This window comes from Monodelphis domestica, chromosome 2, assembly GCF_027887165.1.
Source record: "Monodelphis domestica isolate mMonDom1 chromosome 2, mMonDom1.pri, whole genome shotgun sequence".
In the NCBI taxonomy this organism is placed as follows: Eukaryota; Metazoa; Chordata; class Mammalia; order Didelphimorphia; family Didelphidae; genus Monodelphis; species Monodelphis domestica.
The window spans coordinates 39,372,634-39,387,083 of NC_077228.1; the positions used below are offsets into that span (position 1 = coordinate 39,372,634).

Here is a 14,450-nt window from a genome sequence, read left to right on the forward strand (position 1 = left end):
GGCTCAAGTTTTACCCAATCAGAAAACAGGACAAGCAGTTTTAACAGCCATAGCTTGGCCTGGAAGCTTTTGACCCAGTTACCAAATAGCATAACCGCAATTTTGACACCTTGTAGCCTGTTGGAACATCCTCAGGGGCACAGCCTACACCAGCAGGGGGCGCGCGATTAGAATGTGTTGTAGCCAGCATCCTGCCGCAGCGGGGACTTTTGAGAGCAGCACAGAGCCCCCTCCTCACAGTGGGAAACCGGCCTTATCCCGGACTCACTGGCTAGGCCAGGCGGTGCAGGGCAGGCCGGGGTGCCCTCCCCACTCGCAGCGCACAGAGCGGGAATTGGGCTGCTTTCCCCTCCCTAGACACCGGGTACCTGCCCAGCGAGCCTTTAAGAGCTTTAGGACCTCCCCTCCTCCTCGGACACGCCCTGGCCTCCAGGCGCTCTCTCCTTTCGACAGGGCTATTTCCGTAGTAGAAGCACCCCTTTAGGAGGCGGCAGCTCCGAGCCTGGGCTGCCTTCTCTCCTGGTGGGCCCCTCCGAGGGAGAAGCGAGTGGCTGCTGCATCGGCCTTACTGCTAACAGCCGTCAGTTGTACATCCGTCCGTCCGTCTGTCTTGAAGGGGCCGCAGTCAGCAAACTTGTCAAAGGGCAGGGCGGGAGGGCCGAGGGGCCGTTTTCCCGCCAGTCTAGGCTATGCCGAGAGCAGAGGGGCTGGCCTTTTCAGGTAGGAGGCCTTAAGGTCCCAATCCTGGAGAGCCTCCCACCCACACCGCTGACTGACTGAGAAAACACAAAAGATTCCGAGCATTCACTGTCACCCATATTCATTCCAACGGCTTCTGCCTCCACTTAACCAAGCGAAATGAGCCCGATTCACACTGTCAAACCAAAACGACGATCCTTGGTGGTCTGGGGGTGAGGGAGCCCCGCCCCAGCCTGCCTCAGCGCCCCCACACCTCCACCCCTGGTGGGAAGCTCCCGCCGTGTGACTCGGTCAGTTTACTTAAAAATACCCATCTAAAGATGACCTCTGCCCTCCCCGCTCCAATCCATTGGTGGGAGGCATTTGGGAATTCATCTTATTGCGAATGAACTTGGCATTATTTTCGTTCCAGAGAGAACTTCTTGGGTAATATTTTTTTAATGTATATCATTGTGTTTAAGAATCATTATAAGGGGCAGCTGGGTGGCTCGGTGGATGGAGAGCCAGGCCTAGAGACGGGAGGTCCTGGGTTCAAATCTCATCTCAGACACTGCTAGCTGTGTGACGCCCCCCCTGCCCCCGCATTGCCTATCCCTCACTGCTCTTCCGCCTTGGAACCAATACGAAGCATTGTTTCTAAGATGGAAGGTTGGGGTTAAAAAAAAAGAGAGAATTCTTATAGCTTCCCATCCATAACCATCCACACCTGTGACCTCATAACAAAGCAAAAAAAGAATTGTAGAAGCCGAAGCTTGCAGAAATACTAACATGAGCTGGCACTCTCCTATCTGCTCCATCATCCTTGACCTGTTGAATGGTATTGATGGTCTTTTATTCCGTTTGCATCGCAGTAACTCATGAGGGAAATCCTCTTTCCTCTGTTTTCGAACCTTTTAAATACAGGAGGCTTTGGCTCGAGCTTTTGGGGTTACCCTTAAACACATGGACGGGCCAGACTGCTACTTCAGAACTCTGCCCCGGGAGCTGGAAGCGAAGCGGGATCGGCTGACCGGGTTACTGAGCAGTGCCGGCCTGAAACCCACAGTCCCGGAGGGGGGATACTTCGTCATTGCCGACGTCTCCTCACTGAGTTAGTAATGGCTTTGTGGCTCGGGGTGGGGCTGTTCTCCCGAGGAATGATGGGAAAGAGCAGTCTCTCCTCAGAAATGAGTTCCGTCCTCTAGCAGTCCTTCCAGTCAATGGGAATGTGAATCTATAATGATTGCTGAGACTCCCGGATGTCATATAATTCTCTAAACACGGGGGAAAACGAAAACATCCCGAGCCTCAGCTCCGAACCGATGCCCTAGAGCGAGGCGCCGGCCCAGCCCCGCGGCAGCCTCCATAAAGAGAACTGCAGGAAATGCAGGGGCTGCGTTTTCCAGTTGGGTTCAGTTTGTCCCCTTCCTCCAGGCAAGGTGAGGAGAAGCAAAGCCGCAGAGGGCTGCCTGGCAGGGAATGGGCCCTTGTTCAGAGCCTGATAAAAGCTTTAAGATGGAACCAGTCTGGGAGAACATGGTGGGAAGATGCCCCATGAGGCCGGAGAGTTAACTGTAAAAGTGGCAGAAATAGATAAGCGTGGGGAGTACAGCAGAGGAGCCAAAGACGGCTTGGGAAAGGCCTCTGGCCTCCCTGGCCACCTTCTCACCTGACTGAAGCACAGACACGAGAATCCGCAGAGGCCTCACCAGGGAAGGCTGCCAGAGGCCCCGGGCAAGCCGAGCTTCAGGAGAGGAGGAGGGAGAACCTGTGAGGGTGGTTTGGCTGAGAGGTAAGGGCCCTGTGCCATCCCTGGCTGTGGCCCCAGGCCAGAGAGGAGAGCTAGTGCTAAGAGGCAGCCGAGGACCCCAGGGACTAGAACTGTCTGCTTCCTGGGGCAAAGCTGCAGGGGTGGGAGGGGAGTTGGGGCACCCTAGGTCAGATGCAGGCTGGGGTCTGAGCCAGGGGAAACAGGGAACATATCTGGTCGTGGATTATAGAAATTGGAAGAACTAAGTAGGACTCGGAAAAACAGAAGCCCCCCAAAACCTGCAACATCATCCCTCAGACCCTGGGAACAGAGGCCAACTAGCATAAAGCTAACAATTAAGCCTTTTGGCCACTAGCTTTTTTTTTTTTAATGAGTAAGCAAAGGGGAAATAGCTACTATGAGGACAGAGAATAAAGACCAGGTTCAAATTCAGAGGACAGTAAAATTAAATCACCTACTTCTAAGTAGAACTTTGAATGTGAATAGGATTAATTCTGCCATAAAACTGAAATGGAGAGCAGAATGGATCAAAAAACAAAACCTGACAATAGGTTGTTTATAAAAAATACAGTTAAAAATAAGAGATACATAGAGTAAAAATAAAGGCTTGGAGCAGACCATACTATGCCTCATCTGAGATACAAAGAAAGCAGAGGTAGCAATCATGATCTCTGACAAAGTTAAAGGTAAAATAGGGAAATTATATTAGGTTAAAAGGTACCGTAAATAATAAAGCATTATCAATATTAATCCTGTATGTGCCAAATGTTATAGCATCCACACTTTTAAAGGACAATTAAAATGAGTTACAGGTAGAAATAGATAACAAAACAATAACAGTGAGAGACTTCAAACTTCCTCTCTCAGGACTAGATAAGTTTAACCAAAAGGTAAATAAAAAAGAAATCCAGGAGGTGAAAAGCATCTTAGATAAGCTAAATATACTATCTGGAGAGAATTTAATGGCAGTAGAAAGAAATACCTTCTTCTCAGTGGCACATACTACCTTTACAAGAATTGGTTGAACATATTTTAGGGCACTAAAACCTTATAAATACAGAAAAGCAGAAAATTTAAATTAATCTTTTGCAGGTCATAACATGATCAAAATTATACATCAGGGACTGTGGAAATGCAAAGAAAAAATCAATTGGAGACTAAGTAACAATCTTTTTTTTTTTTTAATCCTTACCTTCCACCTTAGAATCAATATTATGTATTGGTTCCAAGGCAGAAGAGCAGTAAGGGCTAGGCAGTGGGTGTTAAGTGACTTGCCCAGGCTCACATAGCTGGGAAGTTTCCAAGGCCAGATTTGAACCTAGGATCTCTCCCGTCTCTAGGCCTGGCTCTCAATTCACTCAGCTACCCAGTTACCCTGAGTAACTTCATCTTAAAAGATGGACAGGTTAAAGAACAAGTCATAGAAATAATAAAATTTTTTGAAGAGAATGATAAGACAACAAACCAAAACCTCTGGGATATAGCAAAAGCAGTAATCAAAGGAAATTTTCAATCTATAATTGCTTATATCCGTAAAATAGAGAAAGAATAGATCAGTGATCTAGAATACAATTTTTAAAACTAAAAAATATTAATTTTTAAAATTCCTAACTAAACACCAAATTGGACATCCTAAAAATCAAAGGTGAGATCAATAAAACTGAATTTAAGAAAACCAATGAATTTATAAATAAAACTAGGAGTTGGTTTTATGATAAAATCAACAAAACAGATAAACCATTGGTTAATATTATTAAAAGAAATATTAGAAAATCAAATCACTAGAATTAAAAATGAGAAGAGTGAATAAATTATCAATGATGATAAAATCAAAGCAATTATTACAAGTTATTTTGTCCAATTATATGCCAACAAATTTGACAATGTAAGTGAAATGGAAGAATACCTACAAAAGTATAAACTGCCTAGACCACCAGAGGAGGAAACAATATCTAAATAACCAGTTCTAGAAAAATAAATTTAACAGGCCATCAATGAACTTCCTAAGAAAAAAATAGAAGGACCAAATGGATTCATAAGTGAATCCTACCAAACATTTAAAGAACTAATTCCAATATTAAATAAACTATTTTAAATGATAGATGAAGTAGGCCTACCAAACTCCTTTTATGAAACAAATATGGTGCTGATATCTAGACTGGGGAGAACTAAACCCAATAAAGAAAATTACAAACCAATTTCATTAATGATTTTGGATGCAAAAATACTAAATAAAGGCAGAAACTATAATAATGTCACAAAAAAATATATATATTGTAACCAAAGAGGATTTATACCAGGAATGCAGGAATAATTTAATATAAGGAAAACTGTCAACATATTTGATTTTATCAATAACAGAAATAATAAAAATCATGATTATATCAGTAGGGGCAGAAAAAAAAGCCTTTGACAAAATATAACACTCATTCTCCTTAAAAACCCTGGAAAGCATAGGTAAAAATGGATTTTTTCCCTATAATGATACAAAGCACCTCACTAAAACCATCAGCAAGGATTATTTGTAATGAAGATAAGCAAGATACCTTCCCAATAAGATTAGGAATGAAACAAGGATGCCCATTCTTGCCAATATTTAAAATAATATTATGAATGCTAGCAATAGCAATAAGAAAAATATTGAAAGAATCATAATGGGCAAAGAGGTAATCTTTTTGTAGACTATATGATGATAATTGTGGAAAATCATAGAGATTCAACAAAAAAGGTAGTTAAATTTATCAATTTTAGCTAAGTAACAAGATATGAAACAAATCCATATAAACCACCAATATTTTTATGTATTACTAACAAATTCCACAAAAAGAGATAGAAAACCACTGACAGAAAAAATACCTGGGAATATACCTACCAAAACCAATTCAAGAATTACATGAACATGATTAAAACCCTTTTTTACACAAATAAAGTCATATTTATGTCAGGGACATCTATGGAGTCACAATATGGGACAGTCTGAGAAAAGCTACAGAGTTGCAAGAAAGCAAGACTGGAACATTATCAAAGAAAGGATAATGAACGTTTATTGAAAGCAGCACACCAGATTTAAAGCTCTTCTTGAGAGACAATCTATCCTCCCCAGAATGTGAATAGGGGAGTTAACCAGTTCCCAGGATTTCTTGGAACTGTTTATGCAGCCTTGAACTAAGATTTCTATGTTTTGGCGTACTCAGCAGGAATGGTATGCCACAAACACCTGGGAAGAGGAACTCTATTCCATGAGGTCATGAATGGTTCACTGCAGATTTAAATACTTGGAGAAATATGAATTATTCATATAATAATGGGCCAATATAATTAAAACAACAATCCTATCTAAACTAAGTTACTTATTCAATGCCATCTTAATTAAATTACCAAAACATTTTATTGACCTAGAAAAAACAACACATTTCGTTTGGAAGGGGAAAAAAGGTCAAGAATAACAAAGGAACTGATGAAAAAAATGTAGAAGGATACCAGGAGCCATCAAAGAAGGAAGCCTAGCAATACCAGATTTTAAATTGTATTATAAAGCAATAATTATCAAAACTATCTGCAACTGGCTAATAAAACATAAAGGTAGATCAGTGGAATAGAACAGATATACATATACATATATATATAACAGTAGCAAAAGATTATTAACCTAATATTTGACAAAAGTATAGATCAAGCTTATGACAAAGAATTCTATCCACCTCTATAGAAGAATGCAGATTGAAGCATACTATTTTCCATTTTAGTTTGTGTGTTTTTATTTGGGAGTTTTGGTTTTATGAGTATTCTCTCACATGACCAATACAGAATTGTTTCCCATGTTCATACATGTATAATCCAGATCAAATTGCTTATGATCTCAGAAAGGGGTGAGAGAAAGAAGGAAGCAAGGCAATTTAGGGAAACATGTTAAAAATTGCTATTACATGTAATTGGGAAAATAAAAATTTTAAAGGTTAAAGTATAGATCCAAGTTTTAGGAGTAAGAACTCACTATTTGGCAAAAATTGCTGGGATAAATTGGGAGAGTTTGGCAGAAACTAGATATAGACCAGTGATGGTGAACCTATGGCATAGGTGCCAAAGATGGCACACAACACTCTTGTGAGCACTCAGTCACCCCCTGCCAAGAGTTCATTACTAGAAAGGCAGAGCAACTTGGGCAGAGCTACTCTCCTCCCCCTCTCCACTGTACCTCCCTGATTCTCTGCCCAACAGTTGAATGGGAGCTCATAGGGGAAAAGGTGGGTGGCCCATAGACCACAGAGCTGGAGGGGAGCAGAGTGCTTGGGCCACTCCCCTCTCCCTCTCTACACTCCCTGAGTACTTTTCTCACTTCAGCCACCCCTCCATCCAGCCCAATGGGAGTGTTTCCCTCCCCCCTCCCCTGTGTGGGGTAAGTGGGAGGAAGGGGCAGGGCATAGCACTCTATCTGTGGGATTGGGTGGGGGCAGGGCCCAGCACTCTATCTCTAAAAGGTTCACCATCACAGATATAGACCAATGTCTTACCTCATAAGATCAAAATGGATAATTGACCTAGACATAAAAAGAGGTATCATGAGCAAATTAGAAGAGGGAACATATTACTTATCAGATTTATGCACAGGAGAGGAACTTATCAATAAACAAGAGATAAAGAGCATTGTGAGATATAAAATGGATAACTTTGATTACATTAAGTTTAAAAAATTTATATAAATAAAAGAAATGTGGCCAAAACTAGAAAGCAGAAAATTAGGTTAAAGTTTAAAGACAGTTTCTCAGAAGTTTCTCATCCAAAATATATTGAGAACTTTGTTAAATGTATAACAGTAAGAGCCATTCCCCAATTGATAAATGGTATATAAACAGATAATTTTTGGATGAAGAAATGAAAACCATATATGGACATGGGAAAAAATGCTCTGGATCATTTGTGATTAGAGACATGCAAATCAAAATAATTCTGAGAGATCATCTTACACCTATCAGATAGGTTAAAATGATTTTTTTTTTTAATAAAAAACCCTTACCTTCTGTCTTGGAGTCAATACTGTGTATTGGCTCCAAGGCAGAAGAGTGGTAAGGGATAGGCAATGGGGGTCAAGTGACTTGCCCAGGGTCACACAGCTTGGAAGTGTCTGAGGCCAGATTTGAACCTAGGACCTCCCGTTTCTAGGACTGGTTCTCAATCCACTGTGCTACCCAGCTGCCCCCTAAAATGATTTTTAATAAGGCAAAATGACAAATGTTGCAAATATGGACACTAATACAATCTTTTTTTTTTTTTAATAAATGTTTATTTTCTGTCTTAGAATCAATTCTGAGACAAAGGAGTGACTAAGAAAGGACGAGGTGATTGAGGTTAAGAGGACAAGAGGTTAAGTGACTTGATCAGAGTCACAGCTAGAAAGTGCCTGAGGGCCATATTTGAACATAGGACTTTCAAGTGATCCAGTGAGCCACCTAACTGTCCCACACTAATACACTCTTGGTAGAACTATGAACTGATCCAGCCATTTTGGAGAGCAATTTGGAATTCTGTCCAGAGAATTATAAAACTGTGCTTACTCTTAGGCCCCTGAAATGCCATTGCTGGATCTGTTTCACAAGGAGATCAGGGAAGAAGAAAAGAATTTCTATGTTCCAAAATATTTAAAGCAGCTCTCTTTGTGATGGCAAATAACTAGCAATTGAGGGGATGACCATCCACTGGGAAATGGCCAAAAAAATTATGGTATATGATTATGATGGAATACTACTGAGTCATAAGAAGTGATGAGCAGGCTAATTTAAAAACTTGGAAAGACCTACATGAAATAATTAAGATTTAAATGAGTAGAACCAAGAGACCATTACCCACAATCACGGAATTACTATTTGGAGAATAATGTATGAAGGTCCACCTCCAGAGAAAGAACTGATAAATAGAAACACGAATGGCCCCACTTATGTTGTCGGGGATGGCTTGTGTGGGGCAGAGGAGGCAGGAAGGAGGTAAAACAGCTGGGAATAAGAAACAGAAACAAAACAACTGCTACAAAGGCATTGTTGGCTAGAAGTTAACGGCTTTATGTACAATTTTTTATGTTTTTAATGTTCATATGTGTTAATAAATGCCAAGTCCATAATTTTCAAAATGTAGCAAACTTCATGCAGAGAAGTGAGATGTCTGCCTTGGCCTTTCCTCTCACCCTCTACTTCACTCTCCTTTCTGGCTTCTAATCTCATCATTCAATCAAAACTGCTCTTGCCCAAGTGACTAATGATCTCTAATGGCCAATGTGAGGGTGTCTTCTCAATCCTCATTCTTCTACGCCTCTCTGCAGCCTTTGATACTGTTGGTGGCTCTCTTCTCTGGAGGTTTTCATGGCTCTGCCCCTGTTCTTTTCTGTGACAGCTCCCAAGTCTTTGGCTCTTCATCCAGGTTCACGCACACAGGGACTCCACAAAACCATCCTGGACCTTCTTCTCTCTCTACTGCTGGTCATGATTCCCCAGAACAAGCTTCTCCCACTTCCAGTCCTTCCTACTCCTCCTAAAGAGCACAGTCTAGGGCTGCCCATCTCCTTGGTTTCTACCTTCCTCCCCACTCCTTAGCTCTACCTCCTGGCTTCCCCAGCTTCTCTCAAGTCCAAGCTAAACTCTTTTATTCTACAGGAGCCCTTTCCCAATCCTTCTTGAAGCGAATGCCTTTCCTCTGGTGATTATCTCCAATTTATCCTGTATCCTTGTTTGTACAGAGTGGTTTTCAGGGGGTCTCCCCTTTTAGTCTGTAAACATCTTTCTTGGTATCCCAAGCACTTAGCAGAGTACCTGGCACGTAGAAGATGCTTAATAAATAAATGTCAGTTGTCTGACTGAATTCCCCCAGGGACAGATCTCCATCAATTTATGTGTCTTTCCTAAATTGTTCATGTGATATACAAATAGGGAGTAAGTTTAAACTTCTTAAAATTTGGCTAGGGACATATTTAAATTTTACATGCCATATTGCAGATAGCATAGGGACAAGTATAAATTAGAGGTTCCAACTCTTCTCTGCTTAAAAAAATACATTAATAATATGGAGAACATTTTCATGAATATTTGATGAAAAATCAATCATTTTATGTTATAAACTAATGATTGTAAGGTACTCAAAGACATCTAACTGAGAATTTGCACAAATTGAAAGTGACAGGAAAAAGCAACTAGGATATCCTTAAGTATACCCCAAGGGAAATTTATCTGGGTCCAGCCTTAAACTAAAAAAGGGCTCAAGGAACCAAAATGTCTGGGAACATTAGGGATGCAAGAGAGTGAAGTCCATGAGTCTGTGGAGGGGAAGGAGAGCTGAATAAACAGTCTACTATTAATGAAGAGAATATTTGGTAAAATAATTATTCCAAATGGATGAAATGTGAGGTGAAACTTTTTTCACATATGAAGGATTTCCTTCACAGTGACCAAAGAGTGAATCTAACTATCTGATAGAACTCACTGATTTGTGACTATAGCTTAACAGTAGGCCAACCAGTTGTGCTCATGGACACAATCTTAGAGCATCAATAAAGTGATTAACCTTTTTAAAAAAATCCTTATTGGCTAAAGGACCTACAATTTCCCATCTAATTTTTTTACTCCTATAAAATTTTCTGATGATCCTCATTTTTTAGTGGCTTCTAGTTATCAGGTCATGGTCTCTACTGAGAAAATCTTAAACTACATTCATTTACATGGAGAAAATTTAGAAAGTGGTTATTAATAATAATCACATGCTAAGGAAAATTTTGATTAGATTTATTAAATAGATCTTTTTTGCCTTGTTTTAGATGCAGACCTCTCTGATATGAATGAAGATGAAAATTATGACTACAAGTTTGTGAAATGGATGACTAAAAATAAGGTAATGGATTATTATCAACTCTAATATATTATTTTATAAAAGTACAAAAGGAAATCTTTCTGTTGCTACTAACACATTTTGAGGGTCAGCTAGATGATGCAGTGGATCAAGCACCAGGCCTAGAGCAAGGAAGATCTGAGTACAAATCCAGCCTTACTAGCTATGTGACCTGGAACAAATCATTTGATCCTATTGGCCTCAGTTTCTTCATTTGTAAAATATTCTGGAGAAGGAAATGGTAAAGCATTTCAATCTTTGCCAAGAATACTAACTAAACAAAAAGCTGGTTACTTAGATGTTGCTTTTTTCAACCCACCTCTTAAAAAGTATTGGACACTTTTTATCTATTACCTAATCCCTACCTCTCTTCTATCTTGGAACCAACACTTAAAATATTGATTCTAGGACAAAAGGTAAGGTCTTTTAAAAAAAGAGCAAAATCTTTTAGGGGAAAAAAAAGTAGAAATTTAAGGAAACAGAGGACTTTAAGTATTCTTGATGAAAAGACCTAAGCTGAATAGAAAATGTCATTTTAAAATATGACTGCAGAGAAACATAAAAAATAAATGAGAGCATAAGGAATTCAGTAAGGTTAAGCTATTTACATTCCTACATGAGAAGATACTTGTAACCCCTAAGAACTTCATCATGGCATGCGTGTGAGTGGACTATGATAGGAAGATATCTTAAAAATAAAGTTAAGGGATGAAGGATACACTGAAAGAAGGAAGAAAGAAAAGAAAGGTAGGATGGAGTGAATTACTTCACTCAGAAGAGGTAGGAAAGCTTTTATAGTGGATGAGAAGATGTGGGGTAGCACTGGGGGACTGCTTGAACTTGACTCTCAAAAAGGGTATAACATGCATGCTCATTTGGGCATAGAAGGAAGTAGGGGAAGGAGAAAATAGAAGGGGGAGAGGGTTGCTGATAGAAAGGAAGGTGGATTTGGAGAGGTGTGGGTCAAAAGCAAAACACTTTTGAGGAGGAAAGGAGAGAGAGAGAAGGATAAATGAGGAAAAAGAGGATGGAAGTAAATGCATAGTATTCTACATAACTATGGGAAAAAAATTAACAGCAAGTTTTTCTGATAAAAACCTTATTTCTCAAATATATAGAGAACTGAGTCAAATTTATAAGACTATAAATCATTTCCCAATTGATAAATGGTTTAAGGATATCAACAGGCAGTTTTTAGATAAAGAAATCAAAGTCCTCTAGTCATATGAAAAAATGCTCTAAATCACTTATTAACTTGAGAAATGACAATTAAAACTCTGAATTAAACCTCACTCCTAACAGATTGGCTAATATGACAGTAAAGGATATGACAACTGGAACACTAATGCACTGCTGGTATTGTGAACTGTTCCAGCCATTCTGGAGAACAATTTGGAACTATGCCTAAATGGCTATAAAGCTGTGCTTACCCTTTGATGTAGCAATATAATATCACTACCAGTTCTGCATCCAAAAGAGATTTTTAAAAGGGAAAAAGACCTCTCTGTACAAAAATTTTGCACCTACCTCTTTTTGTGGTAGCAAAGAGTTGGAAATTGAGGGGTTTTCCATCAAATGGGGAATGGCTGAACAAGTTGTAGTACATGACAGTGATGGAATACTATTGTGCTATACAAGAAACTTGGTGCTATATAATATGATTTATATCAAATTGTTTGCTTTCTCAATTGGGGGTGGGGTGGGAAGGGAGAGAGGGAGACAATTTCAAACAAAAAACTGTTAAAATAGTCTTTATATGTAATTTGAAAATAAAATATTTAATAATATCCCTCCCAAAATATTATAACTAAAATCAATTAGTTTCTAAATTAAAGAGTCACTAAAATACTGTTTTATTGAAACACATGGAAACATCTTAACTTATAATTTATTAAAATTTTAACATTTGCTTTTTCAGAAATTGTCAGCCATTCCCGTTTCCGCATTCTGTAGCTCCAGCAACAAAGAAAAGTTTGAGAAATTTGTACGGTTTTGCTTCATTAAAGTAAGTTTACGAGTCTACTCTAGTATATCACAACATTTATGAGAGAGAGAGAGAGACACACACACACACAAAGTCAGAGACAGAGACAGAGAGAGAATGAAAGGGGGAGAGGGAGGGAGAGAGAGAGAGAGAGAGTTACAGACAAGGGTAGGTAAGAAGAGAGAGAGAAGAGAGCATTTATGCTCCTACTATGTGCCTGACACTACTAAGTTTTCAGAATATAAATACAAGCATAAAGAAAGATACTTTCAACCCTCAAAGAACTTACATTCTAACAGAGGAAGCTAGCAGGGCACTTGGTCAAGAAGTAGTTGAGGGAATCAGACTGGATTTGGATCCATAATGGCAGGCAGGAATGCTTTCTCCAGGGCAGGTGCGGCCCAAGTCCTTGAGAGTGTTCTGACATTAACCAGCTTTAAGTTTTTATTAATCCTACAAAACCTGGAACTCGATGTCAGTCAGTCCTCCTCCACAATTACCTGGACTCCCCACTTCTCCATGAAGCTTGCCTGAGTCATCTCCCTTCCCTGGTACTTAGGGCTAATTTTACCAGAAGTCCCTGAAACATAGGAATGGGATCTGGGATGGTTTTTTTACCCCTTCAGTTCCTCTATAAATTGGGATAATAAATACTTGTTAAATATAGATTATAGAACCTTGTAACAACTATATTCTTCATTTCCAGCAAGACAGTACCCTGGATGCTGCAGAGAAGATCATCAAGGCCTGGGCAAAGGGATCCTAATTTTTGCTAATGTTCATGTGGCTTTTGTTGATTTAAAAAAATGAAGTTGCTGCCACCTACTGGATATTGAAAAACAAATCTTTTAGTACAAATAATATACCTTATTGGATGTTTTAAGGCAGTCATGTAATGTGGGGACTTTCAAAGAAAATTAGTAGAAATAAACAAAAAATATTGACACTGAATGTAGGAAGAAAATCAAAAGAACTGATAATTGCTGCATTTCATTATTCCAGACAAATCTTGGAAGAGAAGTGTTAAGAGAGTTTTTATTTCCCCTTTTTTATATTTAAGAGAAAAAGGAACAATAATATTTTTCAGGAAGAGACCCCCTGCTGTGCCTTTTGTCAATTAGCCACAGTTAGAAGGGTGTGGCTGAAGAGAGCTAGTCAGTTGCAGAGAGTGCAAAAGGCTTTTTCTCTCTGAGTCTCCTGGGGAGAGGGTATGCTGCTAGCACTCTCTGGTTAGAGACAGAGAACAGAATTAAGGCCTTAATAGCCTTATTATTCATTAATAACCTGGGTAGATAAGGTAGATAGATAGTGCTTATAGGATTAGATAGTGAGAGTAAGAGAATAGGCGAGTGCTTCAGCCTAGCAGAAGATACAGCCCTCTGAGGCAGATGGATTTAGGGTGTTTTAGAGAAATTTAGTTAGGTTTGGGATGTGGGGTATACAAGCTATTGTGAGATTACTTTCACTTTCCTCCTTCCTATTTCCTATCCATATTTCCTAATAATAAACTAAGTGTTTTGCATTTAACAAACTGCACTGGCTTTTGTTCAAACTCCTATCCCAAGAAATTTAACCCCTCACAGAACCAACAAATGAAGCCTAAATTATTCCCAAACTTCTTTATATTCTGTATTTTCTATAAATTACTATGTTTCTCTCCCAATTGTCAGATTTAATATATTATTTGAAGACTTCGTAATAAAGTTATGATAATGGTGGGCTATTCATGCTTCATAGGTCACACTGTTAATAGTTTACATAAAGAAGCAGCAAAACTATAGGCTTTGCAGTCCTCCTTGGTTTTTTTCCTTGCCACTCAACTTGTGAAATATTGCAGTAAGGAAGAGGGAAATGAAGTACTTCCTAGGAACATTTATATTTGGAAGAGATACTAATACCATATGCAAATAAAACAATCATTTTCTTTTCACAGAGTTATTTTACAATCCTAGTTGTTTAAGTAGGCTCATTTCTGTGTTACATTGGTCAACACAAATTTAGCACTCAGTATACAAATTTAGGACTCTGTACTTATAGGGACTTAATTCTTTTTTTTTTTAAACCCTCACTTTCCATCTTGGAATCAATACTGTGTATTGGTTCCAAGGCAGAAGAGTGGTATGGGCTAGGCAATGGAGTTAAGTGACTGAC

At 39.3% G+C, this 14,450-nt stretch overlaps 1 protein-coding gene across 3 annotated transcripts in view; it reads left to right on the top strand.

Moving 5' to 3' along the window:
* The window catches only part of KYAT3 (kynurenine aminotransferase 3), a 59,118-nt gene extending 45,288 nt beyond the window's left edge, over positions 1-13,830 (top strand). For all 3 annotated transcript variants that reach the window (XM_056815381.1, XM_001377876.3, XM_056815382.1), the window contains exons 11-14: positions 1,603-1,789; positions 10,245-10,318; positions 12,234-12,320; positions 13,006-13,830. In XM_056815381.1, the coding sequence (XP_056671359.1) occupies positions 1,603-1,789; positions 10,245-10,318; positions 12,234-12,320; positions 13,006-13,065 (408 nt within the window). In that variant the 3' untranslated portion in view covers positions 13,066-13,830. The remainder of the gene's footprint in view (positions 1-1,602; positions 1,790-10,244; positions 10,319-12,233; positions 12,321-13,005) is intronic.
* Positions 13,831-14,450: the final 620 nt, after the last annotated feature.